The sequence below is a fragment of the Mus pahari genome, chromosome 10, assembly GCF_900095145.1.
Source record: "Mus pahari chromosome 10, PAHARI_EIJ_v1.1, whole genome shotgun sequence".
Lineage (NCBI taxonomy): Eukaryota > Metazoa > Chordata > Mammalia > Rodentia > Muridae > Mus > Mus pahari.
The window spans coordinates 96,487,096-96,505,045 of record NC_034599.1 but is presented as its reverse complement, the minus strand read 5'-3'; the positions used below and the strand labels follow the sequence as shown (position 1 = coordinate 96,505,045).

Here is a 17,950-nt window from a genome sequence, read left to right as displayed (position 1 = left end):
GCAGGAGCAGGAGCAGGAGCAGGAGCAGGAGGAGCATGAGCATGAGCATGAGCAGGAGCAGGAGCAGGAGCTGGAGCTGGAGCTGGAGCAGGAGCAGGAGCTGGAGCTGGAGCAGGAGCAGGAGCAGGAGCAGGAGCAGGAGGAGCAGGAGCAGGAGCTGGAGCTGGAGCAGGAGCAGGAGCAGCAACAGGAGCAGGAGCAGGAGCAGGAGCAGGAGCAGGAGCTGGAGCTGGAGCTGGAGCAGGAGCAGGAGCAGGAGCAGGAGGAGCAGGAGCAGGAGCTGGAGCTGGAGCAGGAGCAGGAGCAGGAGCAGCAACAGGAGCAGGAGCTGGAGCTGGAGCAGGAGCAGGAGCTAGCTGGTTACCTGGAGTGGGTGGGGGATGCTGGTCTCGGCTCACTTTCTCCTTTTTATTCAATGCCAGGCTCCAGCCCATAGAGCAACACCACCCACACTCAGGGTGTGTTTTCCCACCTTAACTAACCTAGAAACGCCCTCGCAGTTATGACCTATGCTTGTCTCTCACGGATATGACCTGTGCTTGTCTCCTATGTTATCTGATCCAGCCTAGTTGACAACCAGTATCAGCCATCACAGAAAGATGAAGGCACAGGGTAGAACAGGACATACCCCTGGCATCTAGATGGCATGGCCATCAGGGTCCAGAGTCCCTCCTGTGGCCTACCCCTGCTTCTAACCATCCTGAGGAACTATCTTCTTTGTGGGAGATCTTACTGTCTCCCCAAAGCTGGGGACATGACATGCCCCATGGTAACAGAAGTGCTGAAGGGTCAGACTTAGCTTGTTTCTGGAGACCGAGGTCTGTAGACACAGGCCTCAGGAGCCTCCCAGGTAACCACCTTTGGCATCTTACCTGTGTTTTTCCATTCTCTGTAGAAGGTAACTCAAACCAAAGCAGGGTTTTGAGGTTATCTGACAGGTTTTTGTTTGGTTGGGGGTTTTTTGGTGTTGTTTTGTTTTTGTTATTGTTTTTTGAGACAGGGTTTCTCTGTGTAACAGTCCTGGCTGTCCTGTAACTCCCTTTATGGACTAGGCTGGCCTCAAGCTCACAAAGACACCCCCCCCCCCGCCTCTGCCTCTCAAGTGTTGGAATCAAAGTCGTGTTGTTGTCGCTGTTCAAACACTGTATTCAGAGGTTTGGGGAAGGGTTATTCTCTGTCTGCTATTTTCTGCAGGGCAGATCATAGAGGTCTCCCTGTCACTGAGAGCATTTGATGACTTTATTTTTTTCTTTCCATAATTTATTTATTTTTATTCACTTTACACCCCAGTCGTAGCCCCCCTCCTGTCCTCCCAGTCCCACCCTTACGAATCCCTCACCCAGTTACCCCTCCCTTTATCCTCAGAGAAGGGGAAGGGAGGCCCCACTCAGGGTACCACCCTGCCCTGGAAATCCAGTCCCAACAGGACTAAGCATGTCTTCTCCCACTGAGGCCCAACTGTAGGGAGGGGAAGGGGATCCAATGGCAGGGGAGAGTCAGAGACAGTCCCTGCTTCATTCGTTAGGAGACCCACATGAAGCCCAAGTTGCACATCTCCTACAAATGTGTGAGTGTCCTCGATCCAGCCCCTGCATACTCTGTGGTTGGTGGTTCAGTCTCTGTGAGCTTCCAGGGGCCCAGGTTAGTTGACTCCGTAGGTCTTCTTGTGGTGTCATCTATATTCCAGTCTTCCACAAGACTCCCCAAACTCCATCTGATGTTTGGCTGTGGGTCTGTTAATCTGCATCCCTCCGTCCACTGCTGGACGAAGCCTCTCAGAGGACAGTTTTGTTAAGCATAGCAGAGTATTCTTAATCATGTCAGGGGTTGGCTTTCTCGCGTGGATGGGTCTCAGGCTGGACTATTCCTTCTGTCTCTGCTCCATCTTCATCTCTGCACATCTGGTAGGCAGGACAAATTTTGGGTTGAAGGTTTTGTGGGTAGATTGATATTACTTACTGGTCATGGTGGCTCACACCAGTAGGGTTTGTCTGAAGACTTGTAAATAGCCAAAACCAAGCCAGTTGCTTGGAGCTGCTCCCCAGGAGCAATGCGAGGGTCCTGTCCGCTTTACCATCCCTCTCTGGAGCTGTCTGCCATGATGATTTCCAGGCTTCCTGCCTGCTTCAGGTCTCGGCATGGCTGTAAGGTTCAAAGGCTCCAGATAAGGCCATTGCCTCTCTGAAGGCAGATGGATGCCACCATTTCCACCAAAGCCTTCCCAGATGGTAAGGGACGTTGCGCAAGAGGCAGATGAAGTATGTTCCCAGGGAGAGGGCCTGACCTCGGCTGTCCTGTTTGCAGATGTCTGCAGGATGGCACAGCGGATGTGAGCTTCGTGAGGCACCTGACAGTGTTTGGTAAGTGCTGGACGAAGAGCAAAGTGGGCCCCAGCCTGGCCAAAGGTCTGGCTCTTGTCTCCAAAGGGTTTTTTTTGTTTGTTTGTTTTTGCTTTTAACTTCTAGAGACTATTGATATTGAGAGGCTAATGCCGTTGAAGAGATTTTATGAAAGCATTTCCACCATTTCTATGTTGTTTAGGGCCCCACTTATTCTTCTTAGTGCACACCTGTCTCCTAGTGACCACCCAATTTCAGGGACCTGCACCCATCCCTCTCTTGCTGCCTTAGCTAATCTCTATAAATCTAGTGAATACGAATTTTGGACGGTTATTTGCAATTCACCAACAAATGAAGGAAGTTGCTTCTGCAACACCCCGCATTAACCCAAGAGCCTTGTGTATACTAGATAAAGGCTTTACCCTGATCACCCCTCCCCCCTTATTTTAAAAATTAAAATCAAAGGTAACATGGCAAACCTTTCTGTTTTGGACAATTTAGCTCAAACAAGCAAAGCAACATTTTCAGACAAGTTAAGATGACATATTCTGGGATTGTGAGGTGTGTATGTGTGTATGTGACAACTGTTGTGATCATAAAAAGAGAAAGAGTTATAAGAATATGTTCTGGCGGGGGTGTGGGGGAAGGGGGACCCCCCGCGGGCCCATGCAGAGGCATCCCTTCCCCCTGAGGTACCACACACACACCAGTGTAGTATAGAATAGGGTTCATTCAGGGCATGGGGAGGGGAGTTAAGAGGATAGCAGAGGCAGAGAAAGGCAGAGAGAAGGAGAGAGTAGAGACATAGAGGCTGGCCATGACCATGTGGAGAAGGGGGGAGGGAATGGGGATAGAGGGGGCAAGAGTGTAAGAGGGAGAGGAGGGGCCAAGCAGCCCCTTTTAAAAGGCCAGGTCTACCTGGCTGTTGCTAGGTAACTGTAGGGCAGAGCATACCTGGCTCCTGCCAGGAACTGTGGGGGTGGAGTTTAGGCAGAACACCAACAACGACTGTGTGTGTGTGTGTGTGTATGTATGTATGTGTTTGTATATGGGTCTTTCTCTCTGTGTGTATGTGTGTGTATGCATTTGTATATGTGTCTCTCTCTGTGTGTGTAAGTATATGTGTATATATATGTACATGTGTATGAACACATGTCTGTGTGTGTATGTACATATGTGTATGTGACTGTGTCTGTGTGTATATGTATCTGTATGTATGTGTTTGTGTGTGTATATGTGTCTGTGTATTATGTGTGTGTTTATGTATGTCTATGTATGTGTCTGTGTGTGTATGTATCTGTGTATGTGTTTGTGTGTGTCTGTGTATGTATGTGTGTTTATGTCTATGTATGTGTGTCTGTGTGTATGTATCTGTGTGTGTATGTGTTTATATATATCTATGTATGCGTGTGTTTGTGTGTGTCTATGTATGTGAGTGTTTATGTGTGTCTGTGTATTGTGTCTGTGTGTGTGTGTGTGTGTGTGTGTGTGTGAAAGTTCTGTGCACTGACACCAGAACCTCATGCATACCAGGCAAACACTCTGCCACTGGGTTGCATTCCTAAATCTTCTTTTGCTTTTCATTTCTTATTGTTGATCATTTGAAACAAGAGCTCACCAAGTCTCCCAGCTGCTCTTCACCTCATTCTGTAGCCCTAACAGGTCTCCAATTTCCTGTTTTAGGAAAAGGTCATTGGCCTGGCCAGATTCTTGGTTTTATAGCCAACTAAATATCAGATAGGAACACATCAAGCCACTCAAAACGTTCAAAGCTCAAACATGTACCCACCTTTATAATGAACGCTTCCAGGAAGTTCCCAGCAACTTCCCTTTCAATATGAGACTCCTATTAATCCCAAAGACTGCCTGTGTTCATTTTCCAATGATCATTTGCTGGGTGGTTTAGGCCACAGCAACTCACCGGCTCCTCCTTCTGAAGGAAGGCTGCAACTTTAATTAAGATGAGGGTGTCAGCAGTGTTTGCTCCTTCTGAGGACATGAGAATCTCCCGTGCTGCTCCCCTGGCTGGGTGGCTGTCTCTGGTGTTCCTTGGCTTGCACATAAATATCACTGTCTGACGTCACACTGACGTCATGCTTGCATGGCAGTCTCCTTGTGTGCACGTCTCTGGCCCAGTTTCCTCTCCCACAAGAACACCGGTTGTGTTGTATTAGCAGCCCACTGTATTCCACTATGTCATATCTTAATGGCACACACTCATAAGGGCTACTTCAAAGTAAGGTCACACTGAGGGACGCTGTGGATTACAACTTCAACCTATGAATGGGACAGGGTCCACAACACCCAAATCAACGTAGTGGCAACCAAGGAATCTGTGCTTCACACCTTTCCCTGACTGGGACCCCAGTATCCTTTCCTACCCTCGGCTCTCTCAGCACTTTTCCCACACAGGCCCTGTCTCAGGGAGAACTTGGCTGCATTCATGAGGGACATGAGTTGCCCCGGCATGGCAGCATATCTGAGACCTTGACAAGTTACCCTAACTCTCTGACTCCGTTTCTTCATGTCTGTGATGTGATCATTCCATGTCCGGCCTCCTTTAGCTTGGGGGATTGAGGGTAAAGGGACCTGGGCAGCAGTGAGCCTTGGATACAGTCATGTGGGTCATCACTGCTAAGCGTGTGTTTGCTGCCACCGTTTGTATATTCAGATCCACAGGAATGTAGGCAGCTGGAGGGGGCCAGGGTCAGGTGTGGTACCCAACCCTGTGGGAGCCACAGTGGGACTGTAAGCCTGTCGGTCCCCTGGTGAGCCCCCTGCTCTCTCATCTGTGGAAAGTGTGTTTGGGAATGATTCTCTCTCTGTCCCCTTCAGGCCACTGGCTCTGTGGTGGTGGGGAGAGGTCAGTGCAGCTCCCTGCTCAGCCTGCTCACCAGAACTTTCCTTCCTCAGAGGTCATGCCAACAAAGGCCGACAGGGACCAGTATGAGCTGCTCTGCACGGACAACACCCGCAGGTCGGTGGAGGAATATGAACAGTGCTACCTGGCCCGGGTCCCTTCTCATGTTGTGGTGGCTCGAAGTGTGGATGGCAAGGAGGACTCCATCCAAGAGCTTCTCAGAGTGGCCCAGGTACCCTTGTTCCCACATCCTTTCCTCAGTCCGCAGCTCCCAGCTTCGGTGTGTGTGGTGTGTGTGGTGTGTGTGGTGTGTGTGGTGTGTGTGGGTTTCGTCCATCTGACCACACTAACACTAGACGTCTTTGTGCATTCAGGATACAACGGGTGATGTCTTCACCAGCAATCTACCTGCTGTGTGTTTATTCCAGACAGTAGAAGCCATAAGGACCAAGTGACCTTCATCACCAACCCAGGGCTAAGCACTTCCTGTCTCATTTCTATTCTCTTTTTCATTCTAAGGAGTCCCACCCTCTTCAACAAAGCGCTTCCCTTGTGACCCCCTACCCTGGCCTATGACTCCCCTGATGGAGGAACAGGAACACTATCTCTGTATTGGTGGAAATCTTTCCCAGCCAGCCTCTGGACCCCATCTGTGCCAGCACCGTGTTCACACTCAGGGATGAACTAGTTGTCCTTGAACCACCCAGGCACAAGGAGAGCGTGCATACATTATCACCCCGAGGAACTGCACAACCTTGAGAACATGGGCCATGTACTTTGTGCTTTAACAGAGGAACTGATTTGAAGGGCATTCTGGGATAAATCCTGAGGCCTGAGGATAAGCAGTGTGTGTGTGTGTGTGTGTGTGTGTGTGTGTGTGTGTGTGTCTGTCTGTCTGTCCAAAAGAGGGGTGAAGGATTATTAGAAAAATCGGCAGGTGGCTGATTTTATGCAGAGCCACTGCAAGAGCAAAATACAGTCATTTGAATTTTTTGGCTATTGTTATTGTTGTTGTGCTTTGGCTTTTGTGGAGACAGGCCTCATGTGGCCTAGACTGGCCTTGGCCGTGCTAAGGAGCCAAGGGTGGACTTGCACTCCTTATCCTTCTTTCCTAGACTCCCATGTACTGGGAGATCAGACATAGGTGGCCACACCTAGGAAATGTAGCCCTTTGAAAGAGCACTTGGACAGGATCCACGAGAAGCTGAAATCAGGACCAGCTGTGGGCCAGGCAACGGAGACACAGGCAAAGGGCATGTGGGGTATTTTAGAAGCCTGAAAGGAAAAGAGACTGCTTAATAACTGGTCCTTAGCAACAAGTCTGGAGTAAAGAGAAGGTCCAGGACACCTACCCTGCATCCCTGGTGGCAACTTCAGGTAAAGTCTAGCATCACCAGGGCAATCAGTCAGGGAGGAAGAAGCCATCACTCATGTGAACACACAGCAAGAGCCCTACTAGAGCCAGGCAGCTGCTTGGCACATGACCAACTCAGACCCCTTTTCGACAGGTCGGGCGTCAGCTTACTGCAGTTTCCCTGAGTTTACACGTCACAGGCTAGATGGGATTTGAGTAAAACTGTCCTTAAAGAAACTCATTAGAAGCCCCGGAACTGTCTTTGTGCATGGCTATCCCCCTTATCTGTGTGTAAGGGGTTATTTAAAAAGCTTCAGTGGATGTCTGTAACTGTAGAAAGTCCCAAGCCCTACAGATAGATAAATACATAGATGGATAGCTTGCCAGTTCGATGGGTAGATAAATAATAGATAGGGAGATAGACACTCCTTGATGCAGTGAGCTGTGCTCTAGTAAACCTATCACTGCGTGTAAAAAAAAAAATCAAATCAAATCAAATCATTGTAAGTCAGCAATCTGTGCATTCAAATGTATGATAAAGATTAATGTATAAATTAAGTACAATAAGGGATTATCAATAATAACAAAATACATCCATATACTACAATTAAAGTTATTTAAAATTTAATGCCTCTTTCTGGGATTTTCTTAGTATTTTCAGAATGCAGTTAACTGTTGGCAACTGAAATTGCAGAAAGAAACTGTGGACAAGTGTTAGCGTTATTATTAATTATTATTATCATTATTATTGTTACTATTATTTGTCTACTTTACTTCAAGCCTCACATCTGGGCCCAACTTGTAGGCATGTTTGTTTTATTTATTTTACTTGGCTTCTTTTGCCTCTACCTCCCTTCCAACCCTTATCCCTTCCCACAGCCCAACACCAGGGAGGAGAGAGAGAAGGTCAGAGAGGGGGCATAGGTTTCTCTTAGACTTCTTTCTGCTGACTGCGGGTGTTGGGTTCCTTGGAGTGGGTGGGGGGAGTCTGATCTTCATAGTGAGGACATCTTTACCTTCTTCTAGTCTCTTTGCTCTTTGCTTGTGACCCCTTGACTAACTGCATCACCAGGAACCAGGAGCAGCAGGGGAAGGCGGCAGCTGCTCCTCTTCCTCCTCCTCCCTCCTCCTCCCTCCTCCTCCTCCTCTCCCCCTCCATGACCTCAACCCCCCCTCCTCCTCCTCCTCTTCTGAGTCCCTCCTGGCCTCTCTTGGGGGCTGCATTTCTACCCTCTCCAAAGTCCTCAGAATTAAACTATCTTCAGCTGGCATAATTACGCCCCTGCCAGAGCGCGCAGGCAGTCAGCTGCTTTGAATAATCGGACGCAGCCCCATATCCCACACCTGGGATTAAAACAACACCATGTCTACATAACATAAGCGAGCTTTTAAAGAAACCAAATTCCTCACTACAGACAGGGATGGCCGCACAGCTTCCCCCCCCCTACCCCCCCCCCCGTCCCTTACCTAGTTTGGGTTCCTTTTGTCTTTAGTTTTGCCTCCACGTCACCAATGCTCCTCCATTCCTTTTCCTGCCTCTGGACAGGAACATTTTGGAAAAGACAAGTCATCAACCTTTCAGCTCTTTGGCTCCCCTCACGGGAAGGACCTGCTGTTTACTGATGCTACTCATGGGCTCCTAAGGGTCCCCCGAAAGGTGGACATCAATCTGTACCTGGGATATGAGTTTTTTTCTGCCATTCGGAATCTTAAAAGAGGTATGTCAGACTCGGGAGGGACCTGCCAAGCTTCAGCCACCGGGTGTGGCAGGGGCCTTGGATTGAGAGTTTGCTGGTGGCTGCAAGTGTCACCTACCCTTAGTGACCAGCAAAGCCCACAAGTGCTGGGCTAACGAGCAGATGTTCTGATAAACCAGGAGAAAGGCTTATGCTATGCTGTTTAAGGACGAAAACATTATATTGGTGAAAGTGGTGGTGCTGGGGCTTGAACTCAGAGCCTTACAGATGTTACACAGGGGCTTGATTACTGGGGTATTCTGGTCCCTACATAAAGGATTTGAAAACTTTTTTATTATAGAGAATTTTTTTAAAAACAGATTCTGTTTATGAGTACACTGTCATGTCTTCAGATACACCAGAAGAGGGCATTGGATCCCACTGCAGATGGTTGTGAGCCACCATGTGGTTGCTGGGAATTGAACTCAGAACGAGCAGCCAGTGTTCTTAACCACTGAGCCATCTCTCCAGCTCCCTACCATAGACAGTTTAAAGCCATGGTGGTTCCAGGTTCTCGTGCTAACTGAGTCTACTCTCCCAGTGGTGGGTTTGCTCAACAGAGAGGACAATTCATCCTAAGCTAACCAGGAAACACATCCATGATCACAGTCAGGAGCAGAGCTAGAACAGGCGTTGCGGAGGCTTTGAGTGCAGCATCCCCCCACCCCTACCCCACCCACAGTTCCACTGGCCTCTGCTGCTCCCCCTCTTCACTTCTACTCTGTTTTCACACCCCCTCTTTAGTCAAACAATAGTCACTGAGCAGTTTCAGCGTTAGACATCTGCAGACATCTGGGGCTTTCTTTGGGTCCTTGGATCATCTCTCTGCATCCTAGGTTTGGAAGACCCCCAGAGGGTGAAGTGGTGTGCAGTGGGCCAGCAGGAAAGGACCAAATGTGACCAGTGGAGTGCTGTGAGCGGTGGCGCTTTGGCGTGTGCCACAGAGGAGACCCCTGAGGACTGCATTGCTGCCACCATGGTAGGAAACCCCGCTCCCTCATCTGGGCTACATTTCATATAACTATTTTATCTCAGGGATCGTATTTACGACTATAAGAATACATTAGTTGCTCTATTTAGAATCTTGATCAAAATATCAAGTTAATTATGAATGACTTTCTTAATGGTTATTCATTATTTTGTTAGTTAATTATTTATTGAAAACGTTTCTTGCACCACAGCTATGAGTGTGGTGCTGATGGGATTTAGGCGATGGATTTGATTCCATTGGTTGAAAGAAAACATTTGCCCATGAAACAGATTAAATATAGTACCTGAATCTGGCCATGGGGGTTCTGAATTTAGTGACAATGATAATGAAGAAAGTGTGCTCTGAGCATGTCCAAAGGGTCTCCTTGGTGGACACAGGATGTCCAGAGAGCATGGCTTGAATCGGGCATGTTTCTAGCTAACAGGCCAGAGGCAGGTCTTGTTTTCTAAATTCCATATTTCCACCAGCACATCTCATGACAGAACGTTCATGAGATGAAGACTCTGAGGGTCAGAGGGATGAGAGCTGCATAGTTTATGACTGATTTCTTTCTTAACTTCAGAAAGGAGAAGCAGACGCCATGAGCCTGGACGGAGGGTTTGCCTACATCGCAGGCCACTGCGGCCTGGTACCCGTCCTGGGAGAGAACTACCGTGAGTGGGGGGTGGGTGGGGCTTCTCTGTGTTTCTCCCTGGGCCATGGGCACAGAAAGGTGGAGAAGTCATGTCATTTTCTGATAAGATGATGATGATGACTAGTTTTGGAGCTTAGGGCTTTTTGAGGTAGAATCTTCTACTCCCCAGTCAGAACCAGATAAGCTGCAGATGTGGGTGTTAGGCGTGTTTCCATAGGTTTTAGGATCAAGCAGCCAAAGTGAGGGGAACAAGTGTCTGTCTCTTCAGTGTCTTTGCCCATGCTGGGACAGTTACAAGCAAGGAGAGTTCAACATCATACCTCCTGTTTCAGTTAGAATGATACTGGAGGGCATGTGGTGGGTAAAGCCACCACAACACTTGCCATCTAGCTCCTGGGTGAGACTTGTTGCTAGCTCCTGGGTCTCAGCAGCCATGACAAGCTAGACTCAGCCACTCTCTCAGATACCGATTAAAGAGGAGGGAGGGAGGGAAGGAGGGAGAGAGAGAGAGAGAGAGAGAGAGAAGAAATGGGTGGAGGGATTGGAATGGAAGGGGAAGGGAAGGGAGGGATGGGAAACAGGAGGAAAAGAAAAGAAAGGAAGGGAATAAAGGAGGAGGGAGGGAGGGAGGGAAGGAAGACAAATAAACCATTTAATTTTGGACTTATGAGCTCCCTGACATTGAGAAGGTAACTGTGGGTCTGTGGTAGGAATTTTCTAGCGAACAGTGGTTTCTTCCTCGAGGATGCAATAACTGTGAGTAACTTCCCAAGTGGTTCATCCCAAGAAATTTCTGTTGCCTCTGAACATTTTCCATATGAACTTCCGGAGGTATCTTTTTAGCACCTAACACAGGCTACTTAGCAACTGTTTGCTGGGCGCACTGATGCCTTCTTGAGAATTTCTTTGCATTTTATGCCTTTGTGACCTGGTACACAATAAAGACCCTTTAAACCTGGCATGATAAATGTTTGCAATAATACTACAAGAGAAAAAAAAAAAAGAACAACCAAAAATTATTTAAGCAATGAAAGTAATTTAGAATAAATATGAGTTTTAAACTTTTTAATTTAAAAACATTTATATTAAAATACATTTTTTAAAAAGTCTTTGACCACCAGGAATTCAATTCTTAAATTAGATGACCTTGGCATCAAGTTTATATTGTTTTCACTAATATTTTCCCTTTAACAAAGTATCAAATAACTTGAGACCTGGCTTGAGACCTATATGTTACCTAAAAGCTTCTCTAACTCTTCTATGTCAGATGGGTTTCTTTTCTCTCTTATATTCTTCCTCATCTAGTTTCCTAAATACCCTTAGCTGGTAGCTCATCTGATAGTCTCACTTAACCGGCAGTGCCCAAAGAGAGGGTCGAAAAATAGGAATTTTGAGCCTGATTACTTGAGTCTGCATTCAGAATCTACTATCAGGGGCAATAAATGCAACTTAGTTTGTAGAGTGCATCCTGGGCCTGCTTGTAAATGTCTACAATCCCATTGCTTAAGCAGTGGAAGCAGGGAATCAGAGTTCAGGGTCATCCTCAACACCATAGCAAGTTCAAGGCCAGTCTGAACTTAGGGCAATAGATCCTATTTCAAAATAATAACCAATAATAATAACAATAACCAATTGTATAATAGATTCCACCATCTGTTATATAATAGATAATATAATAATGGAGTCTACTATCAATTAAAAATTTACATCCAGCTGTACTTTTCTTCATATCCCACTTTTAACTATAAAAGTTACATGATTTTCCAGCCTCAATGGAAGCGATCTTCCTGCTCTTCCTCTAACTGACATCTTCTTTTTTTTTTTTNGAGAGAGAGAGAGAGAGAGAGAGAGAGAGAGATCTTATCTACCATAGTCACATAAGGAAGCAGACCCATTAGAGCTGTGACCCCTAAGTCTATCTTCAGGAATCTGATATGAAGGTTCAGGTTTAAATAGAGGGCAAGAGACATGCATGGATGTGGTCTCCCCCATCATGGATCCATCATGCTATTTGGCTTTAGTCTCGCCTACAAGGTGGATTGACAAGTGTGGTTTGACAGGGTGACAGAACTGTATGAAATCTCTCCCTGGGAGACAAGTTCTTCCTCAGGCTGATTCTTCAGTCTTTCCCTTCTCCAGCCTGAGATTCCTGAAGGCATTTCAGTGCCTTGGGGACCGCTGTTCCAATAGTCTGAGAGCCAAAGTGAGGGCAACAGGTGTCTGTCTCTTCAGTGGCTTTGGCCCCTGCTGGGACAGTTCCAGGCAAAGAGACTTCAACATCATACCTCTTATTCTGGCTATAATGATACTGGAGGGCATGCGGTGGGTAGTGCTTGCCAAATAGCCCCTGGGTTAGACTTGTAGCTCAGGGAAGATGTCAGATACAGGCAGCTGCAAAAGCATCCCTGCCGAGATGTGCAGCGGTCTCTCTTCTGCTCCCCTTCTATGGGCATCCTATTGTATTTTGGATCTGTTTGAGTGTTGAGATTCTGGGGTGGAGCCTGATGTTCTAATAGCAAAGGGCATGGGGGGGGAGCTAAATGGGCTATGGAACCTTTGACTGGTGATAACCAGCGATAGATTGCTAAGCCAACATTTCTCATTGTATTCGATCTCAGCTAAGATGGAGAAGCTCACAGCTCGGGTAGAATAACTTATGTGAGAGTTTAACGTGGACCTTCAGTGTTTCTATTTTTCTTTTTAGTGTCTACCCACAGCAGTGGGAGGCTGGGGTCTAAGTGTGTGAACGCACCTTTGGAAGGTGAGTGAGTCAGCCAGCTTTTTGAACATTGGGGTTCAAAGGCAGAACCTTATCCTTGGGAAGAAGGCAAAGGAAGCCTTAAAAATGACCAAAATTGGGGCTGGAGAAATGGCTTAGCAGTGAAGTATGATGATTGGTCTTGAAGATGACCCGGGTTTGATGCCCAGTACCCACATCAGGCGGCTCACAAATACCTGTAACTCCAGGTTCCTCTTTGCTGGCCTCTGCTGGCCTCTGCCGTTCCCTTCATGAATGTGGTACACATACACTTATGCAGGCACACACACATACACATACATTAAAAAAATTATAATAAATAAAACCAAACTTAATAGAGTTGAAAAGAGATGCCCGGGTTCATTGTTGAAATACACAACTGCCCTAAAGCACCCATAACAATTGATGTCCGCAGGGCACTTGACAGTTGAAAGGACTCCTGTGAACACTGAGACTCCTGTCTGTTCTCCTCAGCAACCTGGTAGAATGAGCATGATTGCTCCATTGGGATGTAGTTGGGGAAACTGAGGCTCAGGGACTGGGTGTCTTCCCGGGGGGGGGGGGNGGNGGGGGACAGCCAGGGGTGGCTGCAGTTAAGCTTGAGAAGAGTTGAGATGAGTAGACCCCTAAGTCCTCCCGACACAGCATGGTGTTTCTGTCCAGTGCCCATTCTTGCACGAAGGTCAGCATAGGAACAGGAACCATCTGGGTCCTTCTAGGAGCAGGTTAGGCCTTGTGAGAGAAGGAGATTCCCAGGGGCTGCTGAGGAAGAAGAAGAAGAAAGTGAGAATCACCCTGTGGTTACCTGGAACTTTATAACAGGGAACTTGACCTGGTCCTTACAGCAGACACCCTCAGGAGATAAGTTCTCCTGCCCGGCATCTCTCCACGGCTGAGGTTTATATTTCCCCTAAAGAATCCAGTCTTGAAATCAGGTGGAACGTACCCTTGGGCATGCTCCCTGGACCATCAGCATCATCTGGGAATCCACTGGAAATGAGATTTCTTGACTTCTCTCTATTCTACCCAGTTGGATACTTCTGGCAGAGGCCAAAAGACTGCTTTGTTGGATTTAATGACATAGAGCCCCAAGATGAACACCAGATACTTACGTAGGCTCAGCAGAGATCTGACAAGTTGAGGGTTTGGCTCAGTGCAGCACACACAGCCTCGGGGAGCTTTGTCCCTGCTGAGCACCAGGCCACAGCGGTCCCCATGCTTTCATGTCCCAGCTCGACTACAGCAGTCCACCCTCATCTCCCTGTGATAGGAGCCTGAAGCTCCCCACTTTCTATAGTCATGGCTAAGAAGTCTTCTCCGAATCGCGTCCTCATACTCAAAACCGAGGGCTGGCTTCCATCAGCCGTGTATTCCAGTCTGATCATTTATGGTCAGAAACAGCATGTCTGCTTCAAGAGAAGTTGAAATACCCAGGAGCTGCAGTCACGTGCAAATGTAGGTCAGCAAGGATGTTGAGAAGACAATTCAGACACATGATGGCTGTCATCTTAAGGTTCAGTCTTGAGTATGGGTGGAGAGGACTCTGTATTTAACCAAGTGTATCAGCTATTTTCCTTGTTGCTATGGCAAAAGCATCCCTAAGGGAGGAAGGGTTTGGTTTAGTTACAGTTTTAGGGGAGACAATCTGTCAGTAGTGAAAGCATGGCAGAAGCCAGTCCTGTTGCATCAGCAGTTGGAAAGCAGAGACATGAGTGTCAGGGCTTGGCTAGCTTTCTCCTTTTATGGAGCCCAGGGAATGGCACCTGCTTTCCTGCCTCAGTTTACCCAATCAAGACCAACCCTCCCTGACATGCCCAGAGCTTTATCTCCAAGGTGCTTCTAAGTCATATCAAATCAACAGTCAACATAAACAGTCACACCAAATCTGTCTCTTATCTTTCTATGTCTCCACTATCTCTTTTTTCTCTCCTGTATCTCTCTCTGCCTCTGTCTCTCCCATCTCTGTTTCCCTCTTTCTTTTCTGTCTCTGCATCTATCTCTTATCTTTCTGTCTTTCTCTCTCACACAAAGTCAAAGATAGATGATAGCATTTAATGAAATAAGTATAAAAATCTTAGACCTGAAGACAGTATTAGTATTTTATAATATCATCATCATCATCATCATCATCATCATCATCATCATCATCATCAGTAGTAGATAGTATAGCTACTTGTATTACAGAGTCCAGTCAGTGGAAATTGCTTTCCCACGAGAGAATGTAGCATTGACTCTGCCACTAGCATCACTGTTGGGAACCTACAGACCCATCTACTCTCCCCACTCATAGCAGGATGCTCAGAACACAACAGATTCTCCCACATGATGAGTTTTAGTCATCACTGTACTAAAGAGAAGTGTAGGCACATACAGAGGCACCCAAGGTCATCTAAGAATAGCCAGTGAGACGAGTCTTCACCCGCCATGCTGAGCCCCAGTTTTCCCACATTTGAACCCAGAGGGCAGGGTGTGTGTGTAATGGCAGCAGTGGTGAGTGACAGCATTTCCTAATTCTGAAGATTTGTAACTCTATCTAACCTAATCAATTCCACTCTTCATCTCTGACTTACTAATGAGCACGACTCAGTAGTGTATTCCCATAAGTCAGGAGGAAGGCAGGAATGCTCACTCCTACCAGAGAGCCACAGGATGACCTTAGAAGTAGAAGCAGCGAGATAAGAAAACGAGGGTCATGAAAGGATATAGGTACAGAGACAAAATTTAGAGCTAAGATGAAAGGATGGACTATCCAGAGACTACCCCATCCGGGAATCCATCCCATCATCAGCCACCAAACCCAGATACTAATGCACATGCCAGCAAGATTCTGCTGAAGGGACCCTGATATAGCGGCCTTTTGTGAGGCTGTGCCAGTGCCTGGCAAACACAGAAGTGGATGCTCACAGTCAGCTATTGGATGGAACACAGGGTCCCCAATGGAGGAGCTAGAGAAAGTACCCAAGGAGCTGTAAGGGGATGCAACCCTGTAGGTGCAACAACAATATGAACTAACCAGTACCCCCTGAGCTCGTGTCTCTAGCTGCATATGTAGCAGAAGATGGCCTAATCGGCCATCATTGGGAAGAGAGGCCCCTTGGTCTTGTAAACTTTATATGACCCAGTACAGGGGAAGGCCAGGGCCAAGTAGTGGGAGTGGGTGGGTAGGGGAGCGGGGGGGGGAGGTATAGGGAACTTTCAGGATGGCATTTGAAATGTAAATAAAGAAAATAATAATTAAAAAAAAAGAAAACGAGGGATCCTGCTGGAGAAGCAGGGGCCTCCTTGGACCAGTCCCACACTCCCATTCTCACAGATCCTGAACCACGCTAAGGTCACACTTGCAGGCAAATGGCTATGTAGTTTCCACACACCGGCCAAAGGATGGAGCTGAACAGAAGATGGAGAAACCAAGTTCACATTCTCCTCCACACAGAGAGTCCATTAAATGTTCCCAGGGGAAGGGAATGTGTCAGATCCTGCTTTCGCCCGCTCTCTGTCTCCAAACGGTAAAGCGCTTGTGTCTCCGTGTCTCCACTGCAAGGTTATTATGTTGTGGCTGTGGTTAAGAAATCAGATGTTGGCATCACTTGGAATTCTCTGCAAGGCAAGAAGTCCTGCCACACAGCCGTTGGCACTTCTGAAGGCTGGAACGTCCCCATGAGTTTAATATACAACCAAACTGGGTCTTGCAAATTTGGTAAGTGTGTTCTGAAGGTGAGGCTGTGCCTTCCTTGGGCTTGTTCCTGAGTTGGGGGGATTCAGTTCAGTGGATGTCAAGGAATGTCCTAGGTGGGTATTTGGGTCATAGGCTTGACAGAAAGTGAATCCCACCCCTTCCCACATAGCTCCTCCCCTTTCTCCTCCTTTCACTACCTACTTTTGATGGGAGTACAGAAGGCAGATCTCAGGGAAAGGGCCTTGTTATATCTTATGAACAGTCCTGGGAATAAATGGAGGAGCCTTAGTAGTGTGTGTAAGTGTGCACACATGTGTTATTTTCACATATACACTGAACTGACAGCTTTCACACTTGAAGCCCTCTCACCAGGAAGGCCCTGGAGTGCTGCCCCCCTTGCACATTTATCCTGCTCCCTCAACTCCCACCCTAGCCACTTCAGCTGCGCCCTCAAAGGTACCTCAGATTCCTTGCCTCTATCACTTGACACATTCCAGGCTTCTTCCCCGGAAGAGCGGAACCTGGCTGGAGAAGAGCCCAGGACAACAGAGCAGTCATTGCTCTGGAAAAGCTCTGGCCAGTGGCCTCAGGGGGCCTCCAACACTCCCGCGTGCAGCTGTTCCTCACACTCCCAATAATTGTGCCTGTGTCCACACACCTCCAACCCACACCGACCTGCCACCTTCTCTGGCAGGTGACCCAGTCAGTGGGTACCATCAGAAGACAACTGAAACCATCAGCATCCATCAGCAGGAGGCTGCTGAGTGTATGGACCTCCTGACTGCTGCCTCTCCTCAGCCTCCTATGTGCCCAGATCCTGCACTTGGGTACCACTCGCTACAAAGCCTAAGACTCTCAACTATTTTTCTCTTCTTAGCCTATCCAACAATTCCTTTCAACACGTCAATACACCGATCTATCTTCTATCTTTAAGAATCTTAACTCCTACAATATTCTCCTGCAGCCCCTAAGTTCACTTTTTCCTTTCCTACCAGATCTTATAAACACTACAGGAGCCACACACCTTTCTCTCACATCTCCACTTCCTGCTGTCTGTCTTCCTGCATCATCCATCCTTTGGGCATCACTCTGATGGAGCCCCGCAGCTCCTGCTCTCCCAGCGCCACCCCCCTCCCCTCGATTCCCTGGCTTTCGCCACCCCTCTCCATTCCCTGGCTTTCGTGAAGATGTGGTTTTTCTCCTCCTCCTAAAGGAGCTCATCCTTTCCAACCTGGTTAAGAAACGTCAGGGTTTCATAAAGCAGTTCCCTTCCTGTGTGAGCCTTATCCCTAAGGGCTCACATCTGAATGCAGCTCAAGCATTACACTGCCCATACAAAACCAGGTACTTGGTATGCACTGGATAAGTGCTGGCTGCTATTGCTTATATTGTGTCTAAAGGGCGATAACTCTCAAGCACAGATTGCTCCTTGACACCCCCACCCCGCCCTGCAACACACACACATACACAGTCTCAAGAAGTTGGGCTTCCACTCGGGAGGCAGAGGCAGGCGGATTTCTGAGTTCGAGGGCAGCCTGGTCTACAAAGTGAGTTCCAGGACAGCCGGGGCTATACAGAGAAACCCTGTCTCAAAAAAACAAA

General features: G+C 47.7%; 1 protein-coding gene across 1 annotated transcript in view; it reads left to right on the top strand.

Annotated features, from left to right (window-relative positions):
• The window catches only part of LOC110327934 (inhibitor of carbonic anhydrase), a 40,868-nt gene that overhangs the window by 12,170 nt on the left and 10,748 nt on the right, over nt 1-17,950 (top strand). Inside the window, exons 6-12 of the mRNA XM_021207226.2 lie at nt 2,305-2,360; nt 5,253-5,431; nt 8,100-8,271; nt 9,126-9,268; nt 9,843-9,933; nt 12,619-12,675; nt 16,214-16,369. Coding sequence (XP_021062885.1) covers nt 2,305-2,360; nt 5,253-5,431; nt 8,100-8,271; nt 9,126-9,268; nt 9,843-9,933; nt 12,619-12,675; nt 16,214-16,369 — 854 coding nt within the window. The remainder of the gene's footprint in view (nt 1-2,304; nt 2,361-5,252; nt 5,432-8,099; nt 8,272-9,125; nt 9,269-9,842; nt 9,934-12,618; nt 12,676-16,213; nt 16,370-17,950) is intronic.